This window comes from Bidens hawaiensis, unplaced genomic scaffold, assembly GCF_021521415.1.
Source record: "Bidens hawaiensis isolate Kalapana, Puna unplaced genomic scaffold, B.hawaiensis_p1.1 tig00040833_1, whole genome shotgun sequence".
Classification (NCBI taxonomy): domain Eukaryota; kingdom Viridiplantae; phylum Streptophyta; class Magnoliopsida; order Asterales; family Asteraceae; genus Bidens; species Bidens hawaiensis.
The window spans coordinates 106551-126343 of record NW_027505685.1 but is presented as its reverse complement, the minus strand read 5'-3'; the positions used below and the strand labels follow the sequence as shown (position 1 = coordinate 126343).

At 35.5% G+C, this 19793-nt stretch overlaps 1 protein-coding gene across 1 annotated transcript; it reads left to right on the top strand.

Moving 5' to 3' along the window:
- The first annotated feature begins 7395 nt into the window (after positions 1-7395).
- Positions 7396-19793, top strand: LOC143614742 (uncharacterized). Its single transcript, XM_077088086.1, has 9 exons — positions 7396-7555; positions 7646-7729; positions 8459-8568; positions 8683-8733; positions 18401-18544; positions 18625-18714; positions 18800-18906; positions 19443-19527; positions 19597-19793. Exons 1-9 carry the CDS (start codon positions 7444-7446, stop codon positions 19693-19695), a joined length of 882 nt encoding a protein of 293 aa, XP_076944201.1. The 5' UTR covers positions 7396-7443; the 3' UTR covers positions 19696-19793.

The following is a 19793-nucleotide window of genomic DNA, read 5'->3' as shown; positions in this document are numbered from 1 at the left end:
TAAATTAGTGACCAAATGCCCAATTTATCCTTTATTATTTGTAAAAAGCCGCTTTGTATTTACCATCCTGTCAGTATGCTAATTTAACCATTGATTTAATTAGACTTTAATAGATGGATGGCTAGGATTAGTTCTCACAGTTCTCACATTAATAACATTTTGTATGGGAGGGCCCCTCATAATTTAAACATGTAATTTGTTTAAAAAAAGGAGACTAATGACTATAATGATAATTAATAATTGTATTAAATGCAAAGATATCAATTATCAACATCTTATCGATATTTTGGTGATACCCTTCAATTTTAAACAGGGCTAGCCAGAAGCAGAGATCAGAGATACATTGCTATTTCATTCCTCTCGAAATTATCAATTTTCATGTTCAAAATTCTCATCTTTGTTCAGCGGTTTTAATCATCTACTACTATAATATTTTGGTGATACCCTTCAATGTTCAAAGTTCTCACCATTGAGACAAAAATAATTGAAAGTTGGGACCGCTGGTAGTGATTTTTAAAGTTGGGATTATTATCGACCAATACACAAAAGTTGAGATTTATTTTCAATTTCCAAAAAAAAAAAAGAAATTAAACCTAAACTGCTACAAAAAAAAAGTTTGAAAAAATTGATGAAACACGAAATCATACAATAAAGAGTTACGCTTAAAAAAATAGCTTAGTATTGTAAATTGTTCACTCCTATTTTGTAAGGGGGTTCACTCCAATTTTTCTATATAACGTTACACTATTATTTCAAAACGTGGGGTTCCCGTGAACCCCCTATTATGGTTCGGTTAAATAACAAACGCATATCGTAACCGTTGCAATGGTTTTATGCAACGATTGTGTTCCATTGTAATACCTGTCAGTACTCTATAAGTAGGGTTTATCCGTTGTCAAGACACCAAGTTATAATGCCATTGATTGTTGCATTTGTTTATTCAATTGTATACTCACACAAGATCACAAATCCGTTGTTTTATCGATTATCCATTCTAATCATTTTTTTATTCAATTGTATACACACACAAAATCACAAATCCATTGTTTTATCCATTCTAATTGATCGGTTTTCTAAAAAGCTCTCAGACCGACGGAATAGGAGTGCATGTGTCTGGATGCGAGTGGCAGTATAAATGGTCGGCTGGCATTATAATCGGTCGGCTATCAGTTCTAATAGGTTGAAACCTATAGTTTAGAAAATGGTCATTTTGGGAATTTTAGAAAAGGTGGGCTAGTCAAGGAATATACTTGGTCAAAAAGGTCATTTTAATTATTATTATTATTATTATTATTATTATTATTGCATTAAATGCAAAGATATCAACATGTTGATACTCTGGTGGCTGATACAACCTTCGACTTAAATAGGGCTAGCTAGTGGCAGATATCGGAGACACATCATGATTTCATTCATCTCGAAATTATCAGTTTATCTTAATTTCTCATTTTTCATTCATCTGCTGTAATGCTTGAAATCATCAACCCAGGAAAATACCCGATGTAAGCAAATTTTCTGTGTATCGTTTCTGAAAATCATCTTTTCACTTTGTTCTGCCGTTTTCTGTGTTAAAATTTATTCATTACTCACTCTATAAATTGATCTTTTTGCAGTCAATCGGAATCGGATGATCATGACATGTTGATTGTTCATAACGCCGGTTATTGCAGCCTAAGGTAAAAAACTCATATATTGATTTTTGTTGCTTCTCATGTATTTAAAAGTATACTTGATTTTGATTCCGGTTGTCTTAAAACTTTGATTTCTAAAAACTAAATTATTTTTTGTTAAAGATTTATTGATATATGTGTATTTAGGGTTTCAAGGGCCGGGTACAGAAAGGGAATGATCATGTTCATCAATTAGAGAATAATGAGCGAAGCCTGTATGCCAGGAAGAAGATCCTGGAAAGAGAGATGGTACTTGCATCAATCCTTAATTAAAACTACCCATGAAATTTTCATGAAATAAAAAATGTTCAATCATTTTGGAATTATTTATATAAATCTCAATTTTTCATGTAGATGCTCGAATATCGTGGCGAGCAAGTGAGGCGTCGCGTGGTGGATTTAAGAGAAATAAGATGCCGGTCCAAAGGCAAAGATTTTTATGTGAGTCAGCTTTATCAGATGTCAAATAATTCAAATATCTAATGTAACAAAAAGTTATAAATCGATCTATATGCTATATGTTATGTTTTAATTTTTATGTGACAAGGAGTTTTTGTTGTGAGTAAACACTTTTTTCTGCAGCTATTTAAGGTCAGTGACAACCTTGTAATCGACTCGACAAATAAGGGGAATATAGCAAGATTAATAAATCATTCGGTATGGTTACAAAATATAAGTGTCATGTCTTGAAAATATTATTTTGGTTACTAATTATAGGCCCTTTTTCAATGCAGTGCATCCCAAATTGCTATGCATGCAAGGATTTTGAGCATGGGTGCAAGTGACAGCAGAATAGTTCTCATAGCCAATACTGGCGTATCAACTTGTGATGAGTTAACGTATGTCTTTTTCCACTCACGGGTTCATTTATGTAGCTCACATTCGTTCGGTTAGCTAATATTTTGAACTCTTTTTGTGACAGATATGATTACAAGTTTGTTCAAGATGAGCAGGATGATCAAACAAAAGGTACCGTGTTTATGTAGAGCTCCCAACTGTCGATATTTCATGAATTAGTTTTGATACTAACATCATGCTATTTTTATACTCAAGATCTATACACCGAGAATGAGGCATTAGAAGAACTTGCAAGTTACAGTCTTATTGCTATAGATCTAATAATCTTTCTCTTGTTTTAGGTGTGAATATGGAATGTTAAAATTTATTCATTAATACTCACTCTATAAACCGATCTTTTTGCAGTCAATCAGAATTGGATCATAACATGTTGATAGTTCATAGCGCCAGTTATTGCAGCCTAGGGTAATATACTCCAGCTTCTTATATGTTTATGTTTAATTGATTTTGATTCCTGTTGTCTTTAAACTTTGATTTCTATAAGTTAAATGAATCTTTCCTTACACCTTCGGATAAAGACCAGGTTCGGTTTATATCGACTGAGTGCACAATTCCAAACAGAATTCTTGCTGGCTGGACAGAGATTAAATGAGCTGGAATTTCCCAAGATTAAATGACTTTGTTAGATATGAATTTCTCACATGTAAAGCTTAGGAATAGATATGTCAAAGAGTCAAAGTTATCTATGTAATTAGAAGGGATAGAATTGTAACACATCACAAGTTGTTAAGTGATAAATAGGATACATCGATCAATGAAAACGTTTGTTGCTCGTCACTCCAATTCTTGTTATTTGTTCAATCCTGGGAAATAAATGGTATCAGAGAAAGGCTTAAATCAATCAAGAATCAATTCCTGGGAATAACTGATTTTGAAATTGATATTCTTGAATCGTTCCTTACATGAATTGATTCCTGTTGCTGAACTGTTCAATCTATTTTTTCTTTTTCTAATCCCAAATCGTGTTTCTTGTTTTGGCGGATATGAGTGGCTCGGAAGTGCAATTGGGCTGCAAAGAGTGCCAGATCAGATGGCAAACAGAGGCCAGACTAAAAATGTTGTCAAAGAGAAAACAAAGTTTGCAGCCATCATAATCTCAGCCGCCACCATGTTATGGCCGGCCAGAAAATCGGCCTCCGGTGATGGCGCCGGAAAAACAGATCCCAGCCATCACAGGTCTGCCACCGCTTTTAACCGACATCACCGCCGTTAACCGACCATCATTCCGGCCACCATAGATCCACAGATACACCAGCTCCACCCTAGACCATCATCCTTTCTTACCGCTGGAAAATCGACTACGGTGATAGGCTCTTCGCCTGAAAAACGAGGTATCTTGCAAGTCACACTCTGACCATTTACTCTCCTTACACCGGACAACATAGCCGCCACTTTAATTACTTCATACATACATACCTGAGGTCATTCACCGAAAAACGATAACATTCCGGCAGCTCATCATCGTCATCAGTGGTCGCCGACAACCATCGCCAGAAAACCGTTCCATCACAGCCACCACCATCGTACACCGACACCAGAATGGCAGCAACCACCACCTCCCTCACCGTCACCATCAGCAGCCCCACCATCCTCCGACGCTCACTCACCGCCTCCCTCACCGTCACCTTGGTTCATCCCCGTTTGCCGCTGGAGTCTTGCCAAAGAGGCAGCTTCGGACTCTCCTTCTCTCCAAACCTCTCACACAAACAACTTATAACCGCCTACGATCCCAGATCTGCAAACAAGACGAGCTTCAAACACCTTATTTTCTCGGATCTTCAAACTTTATTTCCAAACTTCAACATTATTTCCAAAACTTCAAGAAATTTAACGTCTCGGTTTGGGTAGTCGTGGAATTAAAACCCGAATATCAAGAACAAAGTTGAATCAGAAGATTTGACCCCCTCTGATACCAATTGTAGGTCCCGAAACCGGATTTGACAACGAACGGCTTTGTTCTTGATAAGTGCTCGAGACGGGTGCGGTAAATCAAACGATCAAACATAAATAATATAACGATAATATAAATGAACGATCTCGTTGTCAGTTAAAGATTTGATATATGATAAACGAACCGACCAACCCAAGGTGAGCTCCCCTTGGGTGGATGACTTACACCATGGATAACACACACAAACTTAACAATACAAAGTCCTATTTATAGACAAAATAATAACATTCTAGAAGATTTCTTCCCGTTGAAGCTAAGCGCGTGCCTGAAGCTCTTGTCTCGTGTCCGGACCTTTCATTAATTATTATCTTGACCGTGAATAAATAATGGGTTTCGTAATTTGATATCGCAAGTCACAAATATTGGCCTTACATGGACAATTAGACAAGACCTTAGGATACAAACAAGATAACCATTATTTGGGCTTACATTCATGTATTTAAATTGTTTGTTATATTTGGATATTGTGTGTACTCTTTCAATAAAATAATTAATTAGATATTGTCACATTTTATGTATAATAGTATCTTCGAGCTGTGAGCAATCGGATCACGCCCCGACATTTCCGCCTTAGGTTGGGGGTGACATGTAGCATGTATAAAAATAAAGTCAACTAACTAGGAGTTGGTGAGAATCACACAAGTTTGATATATACGTAAAGAAAATCATACAATTCTATGAACAAGTGTAAAATGCAAGTAACGTCCTTTCCAGTTGGTAACAACAACTGTACTCAGATAATCGCATGCAAGGGTCCTTTCCAGTTGGTAACAACCAACGTACTCGGATCGGAGGCCCCTTTCCCACTTATAACATGACGGTCCTGAGTTCAAAGGGGGGCGTATGATCATACTTATCGAAGCACCACTTGAAATTGAATCAAGTAAGCAAGTAAACATACCAGTCCATATACGAATTGTAGTTTGAAAAAGAATAACTAAGTAATTGCTTTGAATAGGATATACATGCGCGTTAATGAAACCGAAGTAAGAAGCTCACCTTGAAATTTGTGAATAACTTGAAATAAAAAACCAAAAGCGCGTTAACAAAACCGAAGCAATCGAACTTCACGAACTATAATTAAAACAAAAACCCAATCTAACTAACGGGATTATAAAAGTTAAATAATTTAGTTTTAGGAATTATGTATTATTTTAATATGTATTTTATTATTTTAAGAACATTTAATATTATAATATTACTTTAATTTTTAATGGTAACTTTTAACGATTATTATTACTTTAATATTATTTAATTAATAGTTTATTATTAATAGAAGAATTCTAACGTTTATAAAACATAGGAATAAGATTTTATCTCGTCTACAATTATTTAGTGTATATAAAGATATTAATGAAACTGATATATACTATATTATAAATCGGGTTTCATGAAACTTATCGTATATGAAAAGGTTGCGTTTTTTAATGAAAATACATAAAATTTAATTTATGAATAATTTTATTTAGTTTAAAAATAATTTTTAATAATTTAATTGGTTTATAATAGATAATAAATGATTTAAAAAATAAACTAAAAAAAATGCATTGACCCAGGTTCAAACCCGGGTTTTATGATTCACACTAACAAGGGTTAACCATTAGACCAGTTTGCTTAGTTGTTAAAAGAACAAAAAGAATTTTATATAAATACAAACACAAGATCATTTTCTTCTTTAGAAATCCTAAGTTTCAATTCTGTTAAACCATCACATATTCGTTGTAATTAGGTTAGGGGTTTTATTAATCGGGTATAAATGATTCAAATGCACATAACTATTACCTGATAATGTTATGAATTGAGGATGAACGGAGTTCGCCGGAAAAACGGACTTGGGTGATTAATTTGGGTTCTAGAGCCTGTTTTTGTTTACTTTGTAAATGTTTTTACTACTTAGTCATACAATGTTAAAGTAGAATTTGTTTTATGTCCCTATCATATAGCACATATAATGAATATGTTATCGAGAAATGTGGAGGGGATACTCGCTTGCACCCTGAAATTGTTATGGAATCGTGGTCACGAGCTGCTCGGGCAAAAAAAAATGATAGAATGTATAAAGTAGATTATTTTGCACAACCTAAATCATTTGTCTATACACTAGCGGATTCAACCCCCCTTTTGGATACCCGAACATTTCTTGTCACAATCAGCATTTGGTTGTAATTTCCCTGTTGTTGTTTCTTGGTCTCGAGGGTTGCCTTCTTTTTTCATTTAGTTTTGTTGAGTTATGTTGTAATTGATCAACTGAAATTAAAATTTTTATGCTTTGGGGGATAGTAATGGCTAAATTCGACCTTTAAATCAAGTAGTTAATTATATTAATGAGAAGTATGATTTTTAAAATCCTGAGTCAAAATATAGGTTTGATGGTTTATGGATTTATGACAAAAAAAAAAGACTATTATATTGTTTTTTTAAGGGTTCACATGTGTTTATTATTAGTCTATATCATCATAAACAAATTTGTAAAGAAAAGCTATCACGTTAGTACGTCCATCTGCTAAATAGATAAAGGAAACCTAATGCCTTATGTGAGACCTGGTGACCACGAGATAAAGAAAGTTTAATTGACCTAACTGGTATAATAATGAAGCTTTGTTATCTTTCTACAAATATAGTTGCAATTAAAATGCTGAACAGAATATTTGGCAACTTAAAAGGGGCCCATGAATTCTTCAGCTCTAGGAGCTCCAACTTTGTTTTTGGCATGCTAATTTCACTATCCAAAGAGTGGATATGGCTGCCACTTTATTGCAATCGGTTTGTTTTTAAATAAAAGTTAGAGCTTTTACGATAAAAATAATAAAAACGCGAGGGACTAAATCGTACAAGTCACAATAGTTGTGTGAGGCCTATTGCTAAAACCCTAATCGATACCCTGCTCTTATCGTCTCCACCTCTTCTAAACCCTAACTGCTCTCAACTGCAACAAACAATCATCGTGTGAATCAAAACAAAAGCATGCTTCGAAGGAATGTGAGGCTGAGAAGAGAGTACCTGTACCGGAAGAGTCTGGAAGGCAAAGAGCGTTTGCTTTACGAGAAGAAACGCAAAATCAAACAAGCTCTTGAAGGTTTGTTTGTTATCGATTATTATTCTATCTATCAATATCAGTATCAATTCATTATTATTAACCGATTTATGTATTCGATGTGGTTTACAGAGGGGAAACCAATTCCGACTGAGCTGAGAAACGAGGATGCGGCTCTTCGCCAGGAAATTGACCTCGAAGATGAACGAACTGCTGGTAAGTTTCCTTCTGTATGTTGCATTATATGCTGAAAATTGTTTTGAATTATATACTTACTGTTAAAATTGTAGCATAAGTAGGAGTGTCTCGTTTAGCTTACTGGAGCTCTAGCTCGGCCTGTTTTGAGCTCAACTTGGCTTGGGCTCCTTTGTTATTTATAAATTAAGTTATTATGTGCATTTACAATTGTTTTTTTATACTTTTAATTATAATTTTTTACATACAACAGTTGCACTTTATATGTTATTTAGTTATTTTTGTTTTGTGATAATAATACTTTTACAAATTTATATTTAATATATTAAATAAAAGTTATATAAACAGTAGGTTTGTTTAGGTTCCCAAGCTAGCTTGAGCCCAATAAGTGAAGCTCAGGCTCAGGCTGGTTTAATAAACAAGCTTATTTTAGGCGTGAGCTTGTTTAAGCTCGGCTCAGAGTAGATCACAAGCGACTTGTTTACAACCCTAACCATAAGAAGTATTTGGAGAATGTTAAGGTTGTAGCCGGATACTATATTTCTGATTGCTGTGATAACTGTTAAATTTATGAAAGTAATCTGTATGTTAGTTCTATAGATAGTGGTTCTATGTTGGGTTTCATTCCATAAGAAATTAGTTTTAATGTTTTGTGGATAACAAATGATTAAATGGTATTCGTATCTCTGGGATTATTTGAATTGTTTTGGCCTTGAAAGTAACATCGCCTTCTGCTCTTGTTAAATTTAGTTCTAAGGTCAACCATAGATGATGAATATGCAAATGCATCTGATAGAGATCCAAAGATTCTGCTAACAACATCTCATGATCCAAGTGCTCCTCTTAAGCAGTTCGTAAAGGTTTGCAGTAATTATTATTATCAGTACCTTAAGATACTTTAGTTTGTTTTCTTTTTGTTTTTCTACTCATATTGTCTTCAAAAAGCAGTTGTTTAACATGGCTGTTACTTGCAGGAATTGAAGTTTGTCTTCCCTAATTCCCAAAGAATGAACCGTGGTGGTCAGGTTAGTTAATTGTCTTCCCTAATTCTTAAATTTACAGACTGTTTCTTCTTTTCTTTTATCAGGTGATGTTTAATAAATTCTCAACCTTTTCAATGCTGCTATTTTTACATAAGCTTTTATATTAGATACTTTTGTTTAAAGCATAAAATGTCTTAACGTGGTCTTGGGAAAATTATGAAGACTTGATTAGTGAGCATTAGAAACTTTTAAAATCAGGATATTGCTACTGTGAGGAAAGACTGTGAGTATCCCAAAAAGTATCTAGCTTGTAAATGCTAAACTGCTGCTTACAGCTCTGTTTTTTGTGAGTGTGATTTGGATTTCTTTTCCGTGACTGTGTGTTTTGTCTTGCATTCTGTGTATTGTTGGGATATGATATATTACTTGATTCATGTGTGGGTTTTTTCATCTGGGCTCCAATTTTGTATGTTTTTTGGGTTTCAGATTTAGGTGTCTGTGTGTGTTTCAGTTGTGAGGCTGTTTAGGTTCTTCAATCATATTATCTCATCTCGATGGAAATTTTCTACCATGTTTCACTTAATACACAACACGATGCTGTTTGGTTTTTGATATATACCAGTAGCATGCATTTCTAGATGATAGTCATTATAGACAAATATTCATTATATCATAAGCAGCTTATCAGGTTAAAACGAAATGCATATGTAACACTTAGTCAGCTACATATTCATTTCTAGGTGACTGGCATTTCAGACAAATATACTAGCTTATCAATTTAAAAAAGAAATGCATATGTAACGCTTAGTCAGTTACATATGCATTTCTAGATGATAGTCATATCAGACAAATATACATTATAGCATAAGCCAAGAATAAACTTAGAACTAAGGGTTGGTACTTGTGGACATAGGAGACCAATTTTGGACTTAGTAAAAAATGCCTTAAGTCCTACACAATCAAACCAAACTGTATGTTACATTATATTGACATGATATTAGTGATTATTAAATACATGATTTTTACATTGCGACTACTTAGATTGATCACGTGCTTGTTAATGGCAAGTTTAAATGTTAAGAATAAAGAAGACATTCTAGGTACGTATCATATGTATTTCGTTGTAGGACATAGCTAGTTATCACTGTATACAAAGTTAGGTGGATAAACATATGTGAACACTTAATACATGTGTGCTATCATGAAATAGATGATATCCTTACTTTTGAGTTTTTTTACATTGAACTAGTCATGTTGTTGATAGTTACTTCATGTAGATCATAAATGTGCTAGCTTTAAGATTTCAATGTTTTCATCATATGTGCAATAATATAATTAACTTAGTCCACTTGAAGTTGTATAATTAATTATGGCATTTATGTTTACTATTTTTGGGCTGAGTTTCTATCATTCAAATAGTTAGGCTCTATGCTAATTAGCTGTTAGGTTCGGAGTCACACACAAACACGAATACAATAGTAAAACCGAAAGAATAAACGAAAGAGACACAAGGATTTAAGTGGTTCGGTCACGGTGTATGACCTACGTCCACTGTCGATAACTAGGGTTTTCTTATTATTGAGTGATACCAACTTACAAGTACAGGAGAGAATATATAGACTAGACAATTAGGGTTTAACCCTTTAACTAAACTGGGCCTGATTAGAGCTTTTGGGCTTGGCCAAAACTCAAACAGCTTAATCTCCTAATTCTGTCTATTCGTCTAAACCGGACCCGACCCATGATGGATCGGAGACCACAACATAACAATCTCCCACTTGGGCTTCGAGACATCTTCTCTAAACCACCACTTGGATGCGTCAAACATTTCAACCCGCTCCCATTTGGAGACGTAAAATGTCTTCACCTGCATTGCCTTGTACATGTAAAATAAAACCCATCTGGTTTTGCACCTCCTAGTTACCCTTCGCCTTCTCAACATTATTCCTGAAGGCCTGCTGAAGCTCTGCACAGCTTCAGCTTATCCAGCATCACCGGCTTGGTGAACATATCTGCTGGATTCTTAGCACCTGAGATATTTTTCAAACTGAAAACACCATCACTGATCAAATCTCTGACAAAGTGATATCTCCTCCCGATGTGATTAGTCTTCGAATGATAGACTGGATTCTTCGCAAGTTTCACTGCACTCTCATTGTCACAATATAATAAGAACTCTGCCTGTTTCTTTCCCAACTCTTCAAGAAAAGTTCTCAACCATACTAATTCTTTACTTGCTTCGGCTGCTGCCATATATTCTGCCTCAGTGGTTGATAAAGCAACACTTTTCTGAAGTCTGGACATCCAACATACTGCTGTTCCCCCAACTGTGAAAACATAACCAGTAGTGCTTTTAAACGTCTTCTTACATCCACTTAGATCAGCATCTGAATAACCCCTGAGAATTGTATCCTTCCCCTTAAAACATAACCCCAAACTGGAAGTACCCTTTAAATATCTAAGTAACCATTTCACCGCTTCCCAATGTTCCTTTCCCGGATCCGACATAAAACGACTAACTACCCCGACAGCATGAGCAATGTCTGGCCGTGTACAAACCATGGCGTACATGAGACTGCCAACAGCAGATGCATACGGAACTTTAGCCATCTCTGTTCTTTCTTCCTCTGTTCTGGGAGACTGGTCTTTGGTAAGTTTGAAATGACTTCCCAAAGGTGTGTTTCTCGGTTTAGTCTTCTCATCATTCATCCTGAATCTTTCTAACACTTTCCCTATGTATTTCTCTTGGGATAGTGTTATGGAGCCATCTTTCTTTCTGGATATACTCATCCCCAAAATCTGTTTGGCTGGACCAAGATCTTTCATCTCAAATTCATCAGACAACTGTTTCTTCAACTTGCGAATCTCCTTCATATCAGATCCTGCAATTAACATATCATCTACATAAAGAAGTAGAATGATATATGAGCCTTTAAACTTCTTTAAGTAGCAGCAATGGTCGGCCTCGCATTTCTTGTACCCAGTTCTCACCATAAAATCATCAAACTTTAGGTACCATTGCCTAGGTGCCTGCTTCAGACCATACAAGCTTTTCTTCAATTTGCAGACCCATTTTTCTTTCCCGGCAACCTGAAATCCCTCAGGTTGTGCCATATAGATCTCCTCGTCAAGATCACCATGTAAAAATGCTGTCTTAACATCTAATTGCTCTAGATGTAAATTTTCTGCAGCAACAATACTTAAGATCAATCTGATGGTGGTCATCTTCACAACTGGAGAGAATATTTCATTATAATCAATTCCCGTCGTTTGCTGGAAACCCTTGACCACTAAACGAGCTTTGTATCGTTTAGACCCATCATGTTCTTCCTTGACTCTATAGACCCATTTATTCTGTATAACTCTTTTATCTGGTGGAAACTTGGTTAAAAACCATGTCTGGTTTTTACTCAAAGAGTTCATCTCCTCCTTCATAGCATGCTCCCACTGGAGCGAATCTTTCAACTTAAGTGCTTCATAATAACTCTCTGGCTCACCATTTTCAGTTAAAAGGAGATAATTAACTGAAGGTTTGTAACGTACCGGCTGTTTAGAAACTCTGGTGGACCTCCCAACCCAGTGCTGAGGCGGGTCAGGTTCTTGTGGAGACTGTTCATGCTCAGACTCTGAACTCCCACTGTCAGAGACTCCCTCTGACTCTTCATTTCCACCAATATCATCATCTTCAAATTCAGGAACTATGGTTTCTTCAGTTTCTGTCTCGGGTTCGGTAGCTGACTCAACTGTCTTTTTCTGAGCATCAATTTCATATTCAACCTGCTCTTTCTGAACCCTTGATTTTGAAGTGTTTCTATCTTTGTATAACTCAGCCTCATTAAAAGTTGCATGCTTGCTTCTGACTACTTTTCTGCTTTCTAAATCCCAAAGCCTGTAGCCCATTTCGTTTGACCCATATCCAATGAAAACATATTTTTTAGCTTTAGCATCAAGCTTGTCATTTTTCACTAGATCATAAGCGCTACACCCAAAGACTTTCAAATGCTTATAATCTGTAGCTTTACCTTTCCACTCTTCTTCTGGTGTCTTGAAACCCAGCGGTACTGACAATCCCCGGTTAATTAAATAAGCTGCAGTAACTGCATCTGCCCAGAACGTCTTTGGAAGCCCGGCATTAAGTCTCATACTTCTTGCCCTTTCATTTAACGTCCTGTTCATTCGTTCTGCCACTCCATTTTGTTGAGGAGTGCCAGGGACTGTAAAGATCATCCGAATACCGTACTCTTCACAATAATCACGGAATTCTTTGCTAACGTATTCACCACCGTTATCCGACTTCAAGCATTTCACCTTCAAATCAGTTTCCAATTCAACAGCAGTTTTCCATTTTTTAAAAGTATCAAAAACATCAGATTTATTTTTAAGAAAGTAAACCCATACCTTGCGTGTCGAATCATCAATGAAGGTGACATAATAGTGCGATCCTCCCAAAGAAGAGACTGAAGTTGGTCCATAGACATCAGAGTGAATAAGCTCCAATTTCTGAGCTTTCGGTTGTTTTCCGGTCTTCACAAAAGATACTTTCTTCTTTTTACCGAAAACACATGGTTCACAAAATTCAGATTCAACCTTCTTCAGTTCTGGAATTTTTCCTCTAGCAACGAGCATTTTCATCCCTTTTTCACTCATGTGGCCGAGTCGTTGGTGCCACAAACTAGACTGACTCGGTCCACTGGTCACTGCATTTACCCCATCAGCTGGAATTTCAACCATGTATAAAGTGCCCTTCTTTTTACCTCTGGCGATCACAAGATTCCCTTTCACAACTTTCCATTGACCCCCACCAAACATAACATCATATCCTTGGTCATCTAACTGCCCAACAGAAATTAGCTTTCTTCTCAGGCTAGGAACGACCCGAACATCCTTTAGAGTCCATGAGGTGCCCAATGAAGTTTTTAGTTCAATATCCCCCATCCCCGTGATATCAACAGCATGATTATTAGCCAAACGAACTTTACCAAAATTACCTGTTCGGAGATTCTTCATCTTCTTCGTGCTATAAGTGGCATGAAAAGATGCACCAGAATCCATAATCCATGAATCTGTTGATTCTTCAACACAGCAGATAAGAGTCTCTTCTGAACCTTCTGAATCATCTGAACCGGTGGCCAGATTAACTTCCTTCTTAGATTCTTTCTTTTCTTTTGAAATTGAGGGGTTAGGGCATTGGTTTCTGAAATGCCCCATTTCTTTGCAATTCCAACACTCAATGTCTTTTCTGGGCTTTGACTGACTTCTTCTTCTAGACTTTGACCTACCCCTGCCATTACCTTTCTCTCTTCTCCTACCTCTCCCTTCGGTGCTCAATATAGAACTAGATGTCTCACCAGAATTCCTTCTTCTTATGTCCTCCCCTAAAATCAAATCCCGGACTCCTTCAAAAGTAAGCTTAGTATTCCCAGAAGAACTACTAACTGCAGTAACAGTCCCTGACCAACTTTCGGGTAACGAGGATAACAAGAGTAACGCTTGAACTTCATCATCAAACTTGATATCAACAGAAGACAAACGAGAAATAATAGTGTTGAAGTCATTAACATGAGAGGTAACAGATGCCCCTTCCTTCATTCTGGTGTTAACTAGCTGTCTAATCAGAAATACCTTGTTTGATGCAGAAGGCTTTTCATACATATTTGACAAGGCTTTCATAAGACCATACGTGGTAGTTTCATTTACAATATTGAATGCCACATTCTTAGCTAGTGAGAGTCTAATAACAGCTATGACTTTTCTGTCAAGTACCTTCCACTCATCATCTTTCATACTTTCCGGTTTCCTCTCTTCTAGTGCTTCCATTAAGTCTTTCTGACATAGCAAATCCTCAATTTGCATTTTCCACCATCCAAAATCCTGACCATCAAACTTCTCAATCTTGATCTTTCCGTCCTCAGCCATTATCCAAACTGAGTTTTGATTACAGCAAACAACCAAACTACCCAAGGAATAAAAAAGGACTGGAAACTAATCAGAAAAAACGAACCAGCAGCTGCGGAACCCTAATCAGCGGCGGCGGACTGTAGCAGCGGCGGCGGTACTGTAGCGGCGGCGGTACTGTAGCAGCGGCGGTGGAACTGTAGCAGCGGAGCAGCGGCGGCGGAACTGTGTGTATAAACGAGAACCAGGCTCTGATGCCAATTGTTAGGTTCGGAGTCACACACAAACACGAATACAATAGTAAAACCGAAAGAATAAACGAAAGAGACACAAGGATTTAAGTGGTTCGGTCACGGTGTATGACCTACGTCCACTGTCGATAACTAGGGTTTTCTTATTATTGAGTGATACCAACTTACAAGTACAGGAGAGAATATATAGACTAGACAATTAGGGTTTAACCCTTTAACTAAACTGGGCCTGATTAGAGCTTTTGGGCTTGGCCAAAACTCAAACAGCTTAATCTCCTAATTCTGTCTATTCGTCTAAACCGGACCCGACCCATGATGGATCGGAGACCACAACATAACATTAGCATGATCATATGAAAACATCACTAAATTATACCGACTTATTAATCAATGTAGAAAATCATAAAAAAAAAACTTGTTTTCGAATACAATTCTAACATTTTGGGTTCAGACTTTCAACTGAGAACAAGTAACGAGTGCTTAATTAGTATTAAGAAAGTATTTCATTCAACTATTTAAATAATCAAATAAACATTGTAAGCTTTCGCCTATTTTTGATTGATACAAGTATTTTTGTTATATGTTATTTTTATTTTTTCACTATTTATATATTTTTGGTAGTTACGTGACTGACTGACTTACCCGTTCAAATGAAATTTAACCCACAGTTAATTTTGTCAAGGATATGAGAAATTTGAATAAAAGTTAACAAATATCGAAATTCATATGCATATATATTAGTCAAACTAAGTGGACGATGAACAATTAACTCTTGGACATGGCCCCTAGGAAAAATCTAAAAACTTACTCAAAAGAAATGGTTTAAAAAGTCACCAAGAGAACTAGGGTCCATTAGCATGAAAGATTTATCTACAAGTTGTCATGTGGATGACAAAAAGCTGGTAACTAAGATCATGGGAGTTAGCAATGATCATTCTTAAGAGACTTATTACACATGTATGGTTGATGCGAAGTCGATGAAATTTGGCGAAAAGAATTTCATGCGAGTTTTTTTGTCGAGGTGGATAACGGAGGTTAAGTGCTTTCTGACCAAACATACTAGGATGGTGGCCGTTGGAAACAAGTTTAGAAATGTTTTGTTTTAGAGCATAGATGCTGATGAAGATGATAATGTGATCTATGTTTATTAACCTCCTACATCACTTGTTTTTGGGATTCCTATTCATCCTTATTCCTTGTTCAAGGTTTTTAAATAGATAGGTTTTTAAAATCTTAATATTAGAAGATTTTTGGCTTATTTTTGAAATGTTTAGGGATTTCTATTCATCCTTATTCTTTGGACAAGGAATAAGGATGAATAAAATCAAAGAAGCAAGTGTCGTATGAAGGTAATAGACATAGATCCCATTATCATCTTCATCCAAATCTATGTTCTAAAACCCAGCATTTCCATAACTTGTTTTCAACAGCCACCATCCTAGTATCGTTGGTCGGGAAGAACTTAACCTACGTTATCCTCCTTGTCAAAACTTGCACGATGTTGTTTCGTTAACTTTCATCGACTTCACATCAACCATACATGTGTTATAAGTCTCTGAGGAATAATTGCTGCTTAGTCCCATGATCTTGGTTACCAGCCTTTTGTCACCTACATGACAACTTGTAGATAAATCTTTCATGCTAATGGACCATAGTTCTCTTGATGACCTTTTAAAGCCAATTTCTTCTGTGTAAGTTTTTAGTTTTTTCCTAGGCGCCATGCTTAAGAGTTAATTGTTCTCCACTTAGTTTGACAAATATATATGAATTTTGATATTTGTTATTTTTATTCAATTTTTTTTCATATCCGTCACAAATTAGTTGTAGGTTAAATTTCATTTGAACGGGAAAGTCACGTAACTACCAAAAATATATAAATCAAATGAAGAAATAACAACAAAGTATTTGTATCAATTAAAAACAGATGAAAACTCATAGTGTTTTATTTGTTTATGTTACAGATTAAGCACTCTTAGTTGAAAGTTTGAACCCAATATATTAGAATTATGTTTAGAAACAGGTTGATTTTAAAATGCATTGTAGCCATTTTTTTTTTGCGATTAGGTTGATTTTAAAATGCATTTTAGCCGAAATGATTTTTTTTTTTTTGCGATTATCTGTTAAATTCATATATTGTGTCATATTCTTCAATTTCAATAAATGGGATAAAAGTAACAAAAATTTTGTATGTATAATCAAACATGTTGCCTTCTTTACAGCATAGATGTATTTTGGAATAAAATCTTATTTATAAGAGTAATTCTTAGGCCCATTTTTCAGGCGAGGCTCAATAAATGCGCTTCTAGTTTTTAGGCGAGCGCTTCGGCATTGTCTATACCAAGAACATAAAAGTCGAGCAAAAGAAACGCAAGGGTTGTTATTGAAACTTAGATCTAGGAGAAGTCAAAGGCATTATATTGATACATTTTGTTATTCAAGTTTTGGTATTACATTTGAATGCTGACTATTTTAGAACTTTTGGTACTAATTAGATGATATCAAATGCTATATAATAACTTTTATTTATTTTATTTGAAGAATAGTATTATTTTTCATATACATAATATGTTTTAAATGTTTTATTTAAATGCGCTTATTTTTCCTCAGGCCCTCGCTTTTTTTTGCAACTTGCGCCTAGGCCTTGGGCGAGGTCTAGGCACCTTGAGTGTGCCTAACGCATTTGATAACTCTGGGCGTGATATTGTTTATGTGTGGCTTGTGGAGCATAAATCTCATGTGGACTCTCAAATATATTGTTTTTATAGTAGCTTCATCTATTATCGCCATGCTTACCAAATAAGGTTATATATTAAAGTTTAATACAGATTGTAAACATCCATTTGCATCGTAACTAAAGCAAAATAGCAAATGAACTTAATTTATCACAGGGAAATGAACTTGTTTAAATCAGATTTTTTTAACTTAGGGAAAATGTATGACATATTCACTATTAGCATTTAGCAGTGTACACAAGCTAATATTCCCCCTTCTGTTTTAGACTTTTTAGTTGTTTAGTTGCACTTAAAGTCAAAATGATAAAAAAAACATGTATTACATACAATTATAAAAAGAACATAAAATTAAGTAACAAACTGTATAAAGTGTGGCCATATGAATTAGTTTATGACAGATAGACATTGAGATGAAGAACATTGGGAGTGAGTTCAAGAATCAGAACATTAAAAAACGGACAAAGGGATCACTTTTTGGAACCATATAACTACAGCTATAGTATCATTACTTAGTAGCCAGTTGCTAGATCTATTTGATATATTTATGTTGGAGCTATATTGATATCGTTATTTGTTCGTTGAATGTTGATGTTATTTCTGTTTTCTAGTTACCCGCGTCATGTGTACCAGTTAGGAGAACTCACTTGACAACGGATACCATAATGAGTTGACCAAGATTTCCATATATGATTTGTTTTATTTTACATGCATCTCATGGGGACATCACTATCAACTTCTTAACATTTGTTTTGTACAGCTTTTATTATTCAACTAAGTTGAATAAACATTTTATGAATTGTATTCAGGTAAATAACAATGTGGTTGTTGCAGGTTATATCTGAAATAGTCGAGACATGCCGATCACACGACTTCACAGATCTTATATTAGTTTATGAACATCGCGGTACACCTGATAAAATAGTTATCAGTCACTTACCGTATGGTCCAACTGCTTACTTTCAAATCCTCAATGCGGTGAGTGATTTTTCTATTCTTGTCTCTCTTATCAACTATTTTAAACTTGTTTTTAGTATCTAATGCAAATTGTAATGTAGGTTGCAAGACATGACCTTAAGGACAAGAAGGAAATGGGAACTGTTTCAGAGGCTTATCCACATCTCATTCTCAACAACTTCTCTACGAAGGTATAAGTTTACTTTTTTGTCATAATGATATTGATTGTCATCGTTCGTTTTTTTTATGGTGACATTTCATTGTATAATTGAGTAGATTGGTGAAAGAACAGCAACTATCTTGAAGCATCTTTTTCCGGTGCCGAAACCCGATTCAAAACGCATCATCACTTTTGCTAATCAGTCAGATTACATTTCTTTCAGGTAATTTATTGACCCTTTTTTACAACTCCTGTGGTTAAGATAATGGCACTCGACATGTTTTCGTGTCATTGGTTGGTTTTAATTTTACTCAGGGATGGCAAAAAACCCGAACCATAAACCCGTAATTTTTTTTATTTTACTCAGGGATGGCAAAAAACCCGAACCATAAACCATGTTTTCATTTCATTCGAGTAGCTTAATTATGTTGAAAAATAACTCCTTTTATTTTTTCTTTGTTAAAAACATACATTATATAAAAATTATAATAGACAAAAAAATGTATTTGAAAATCCCAACCAGTATTTTTTTTAACAATAATGGGTATACCCGATACCAGTTGGGTAATTACCCGACAAATACCTGATGGGTATTGGGTCGGGTGTGGGACATGGCTTTACAATCGGATATGGGGCTGCCCGTCCTTTACTCGTTCCATTGCCTTTAACCTGCCAAATGGGTTAAGCTAACTAAAGAGGAAATGGGTCAAATGGCATCTTCTTTGATAGCTGATGGTTTATTATTTTGTGTACGCATAGGCATCACGTGTACAGACAAAGCGGCGGTCCAAAATCAATCGATCTAAAGGAAGTTGGTCCGCGGTTTGAGTTACGGTTGTATCAGGTAATGATTGTATATTTTAAAATCTCACTTTCATATATTGTATCTAAAGTGTGATTTGTTTGTTTGTAGATTAAGCTTGGAACGGTTGATCAAGAAGAAGCGCAAACAGAGTGGGTATTAAGGTCGTTTATGAACACCTCCAAGAAGCAAAAAGTGTTGGGTGAATGACAAATTTACCCTTATTGTCACAAGTTTTGTTGAATTTAAGAATTCTTTATAATATGTTAGCAGCCTATTTGTGCCTTGTTTAACCTTAAATTCTGTGT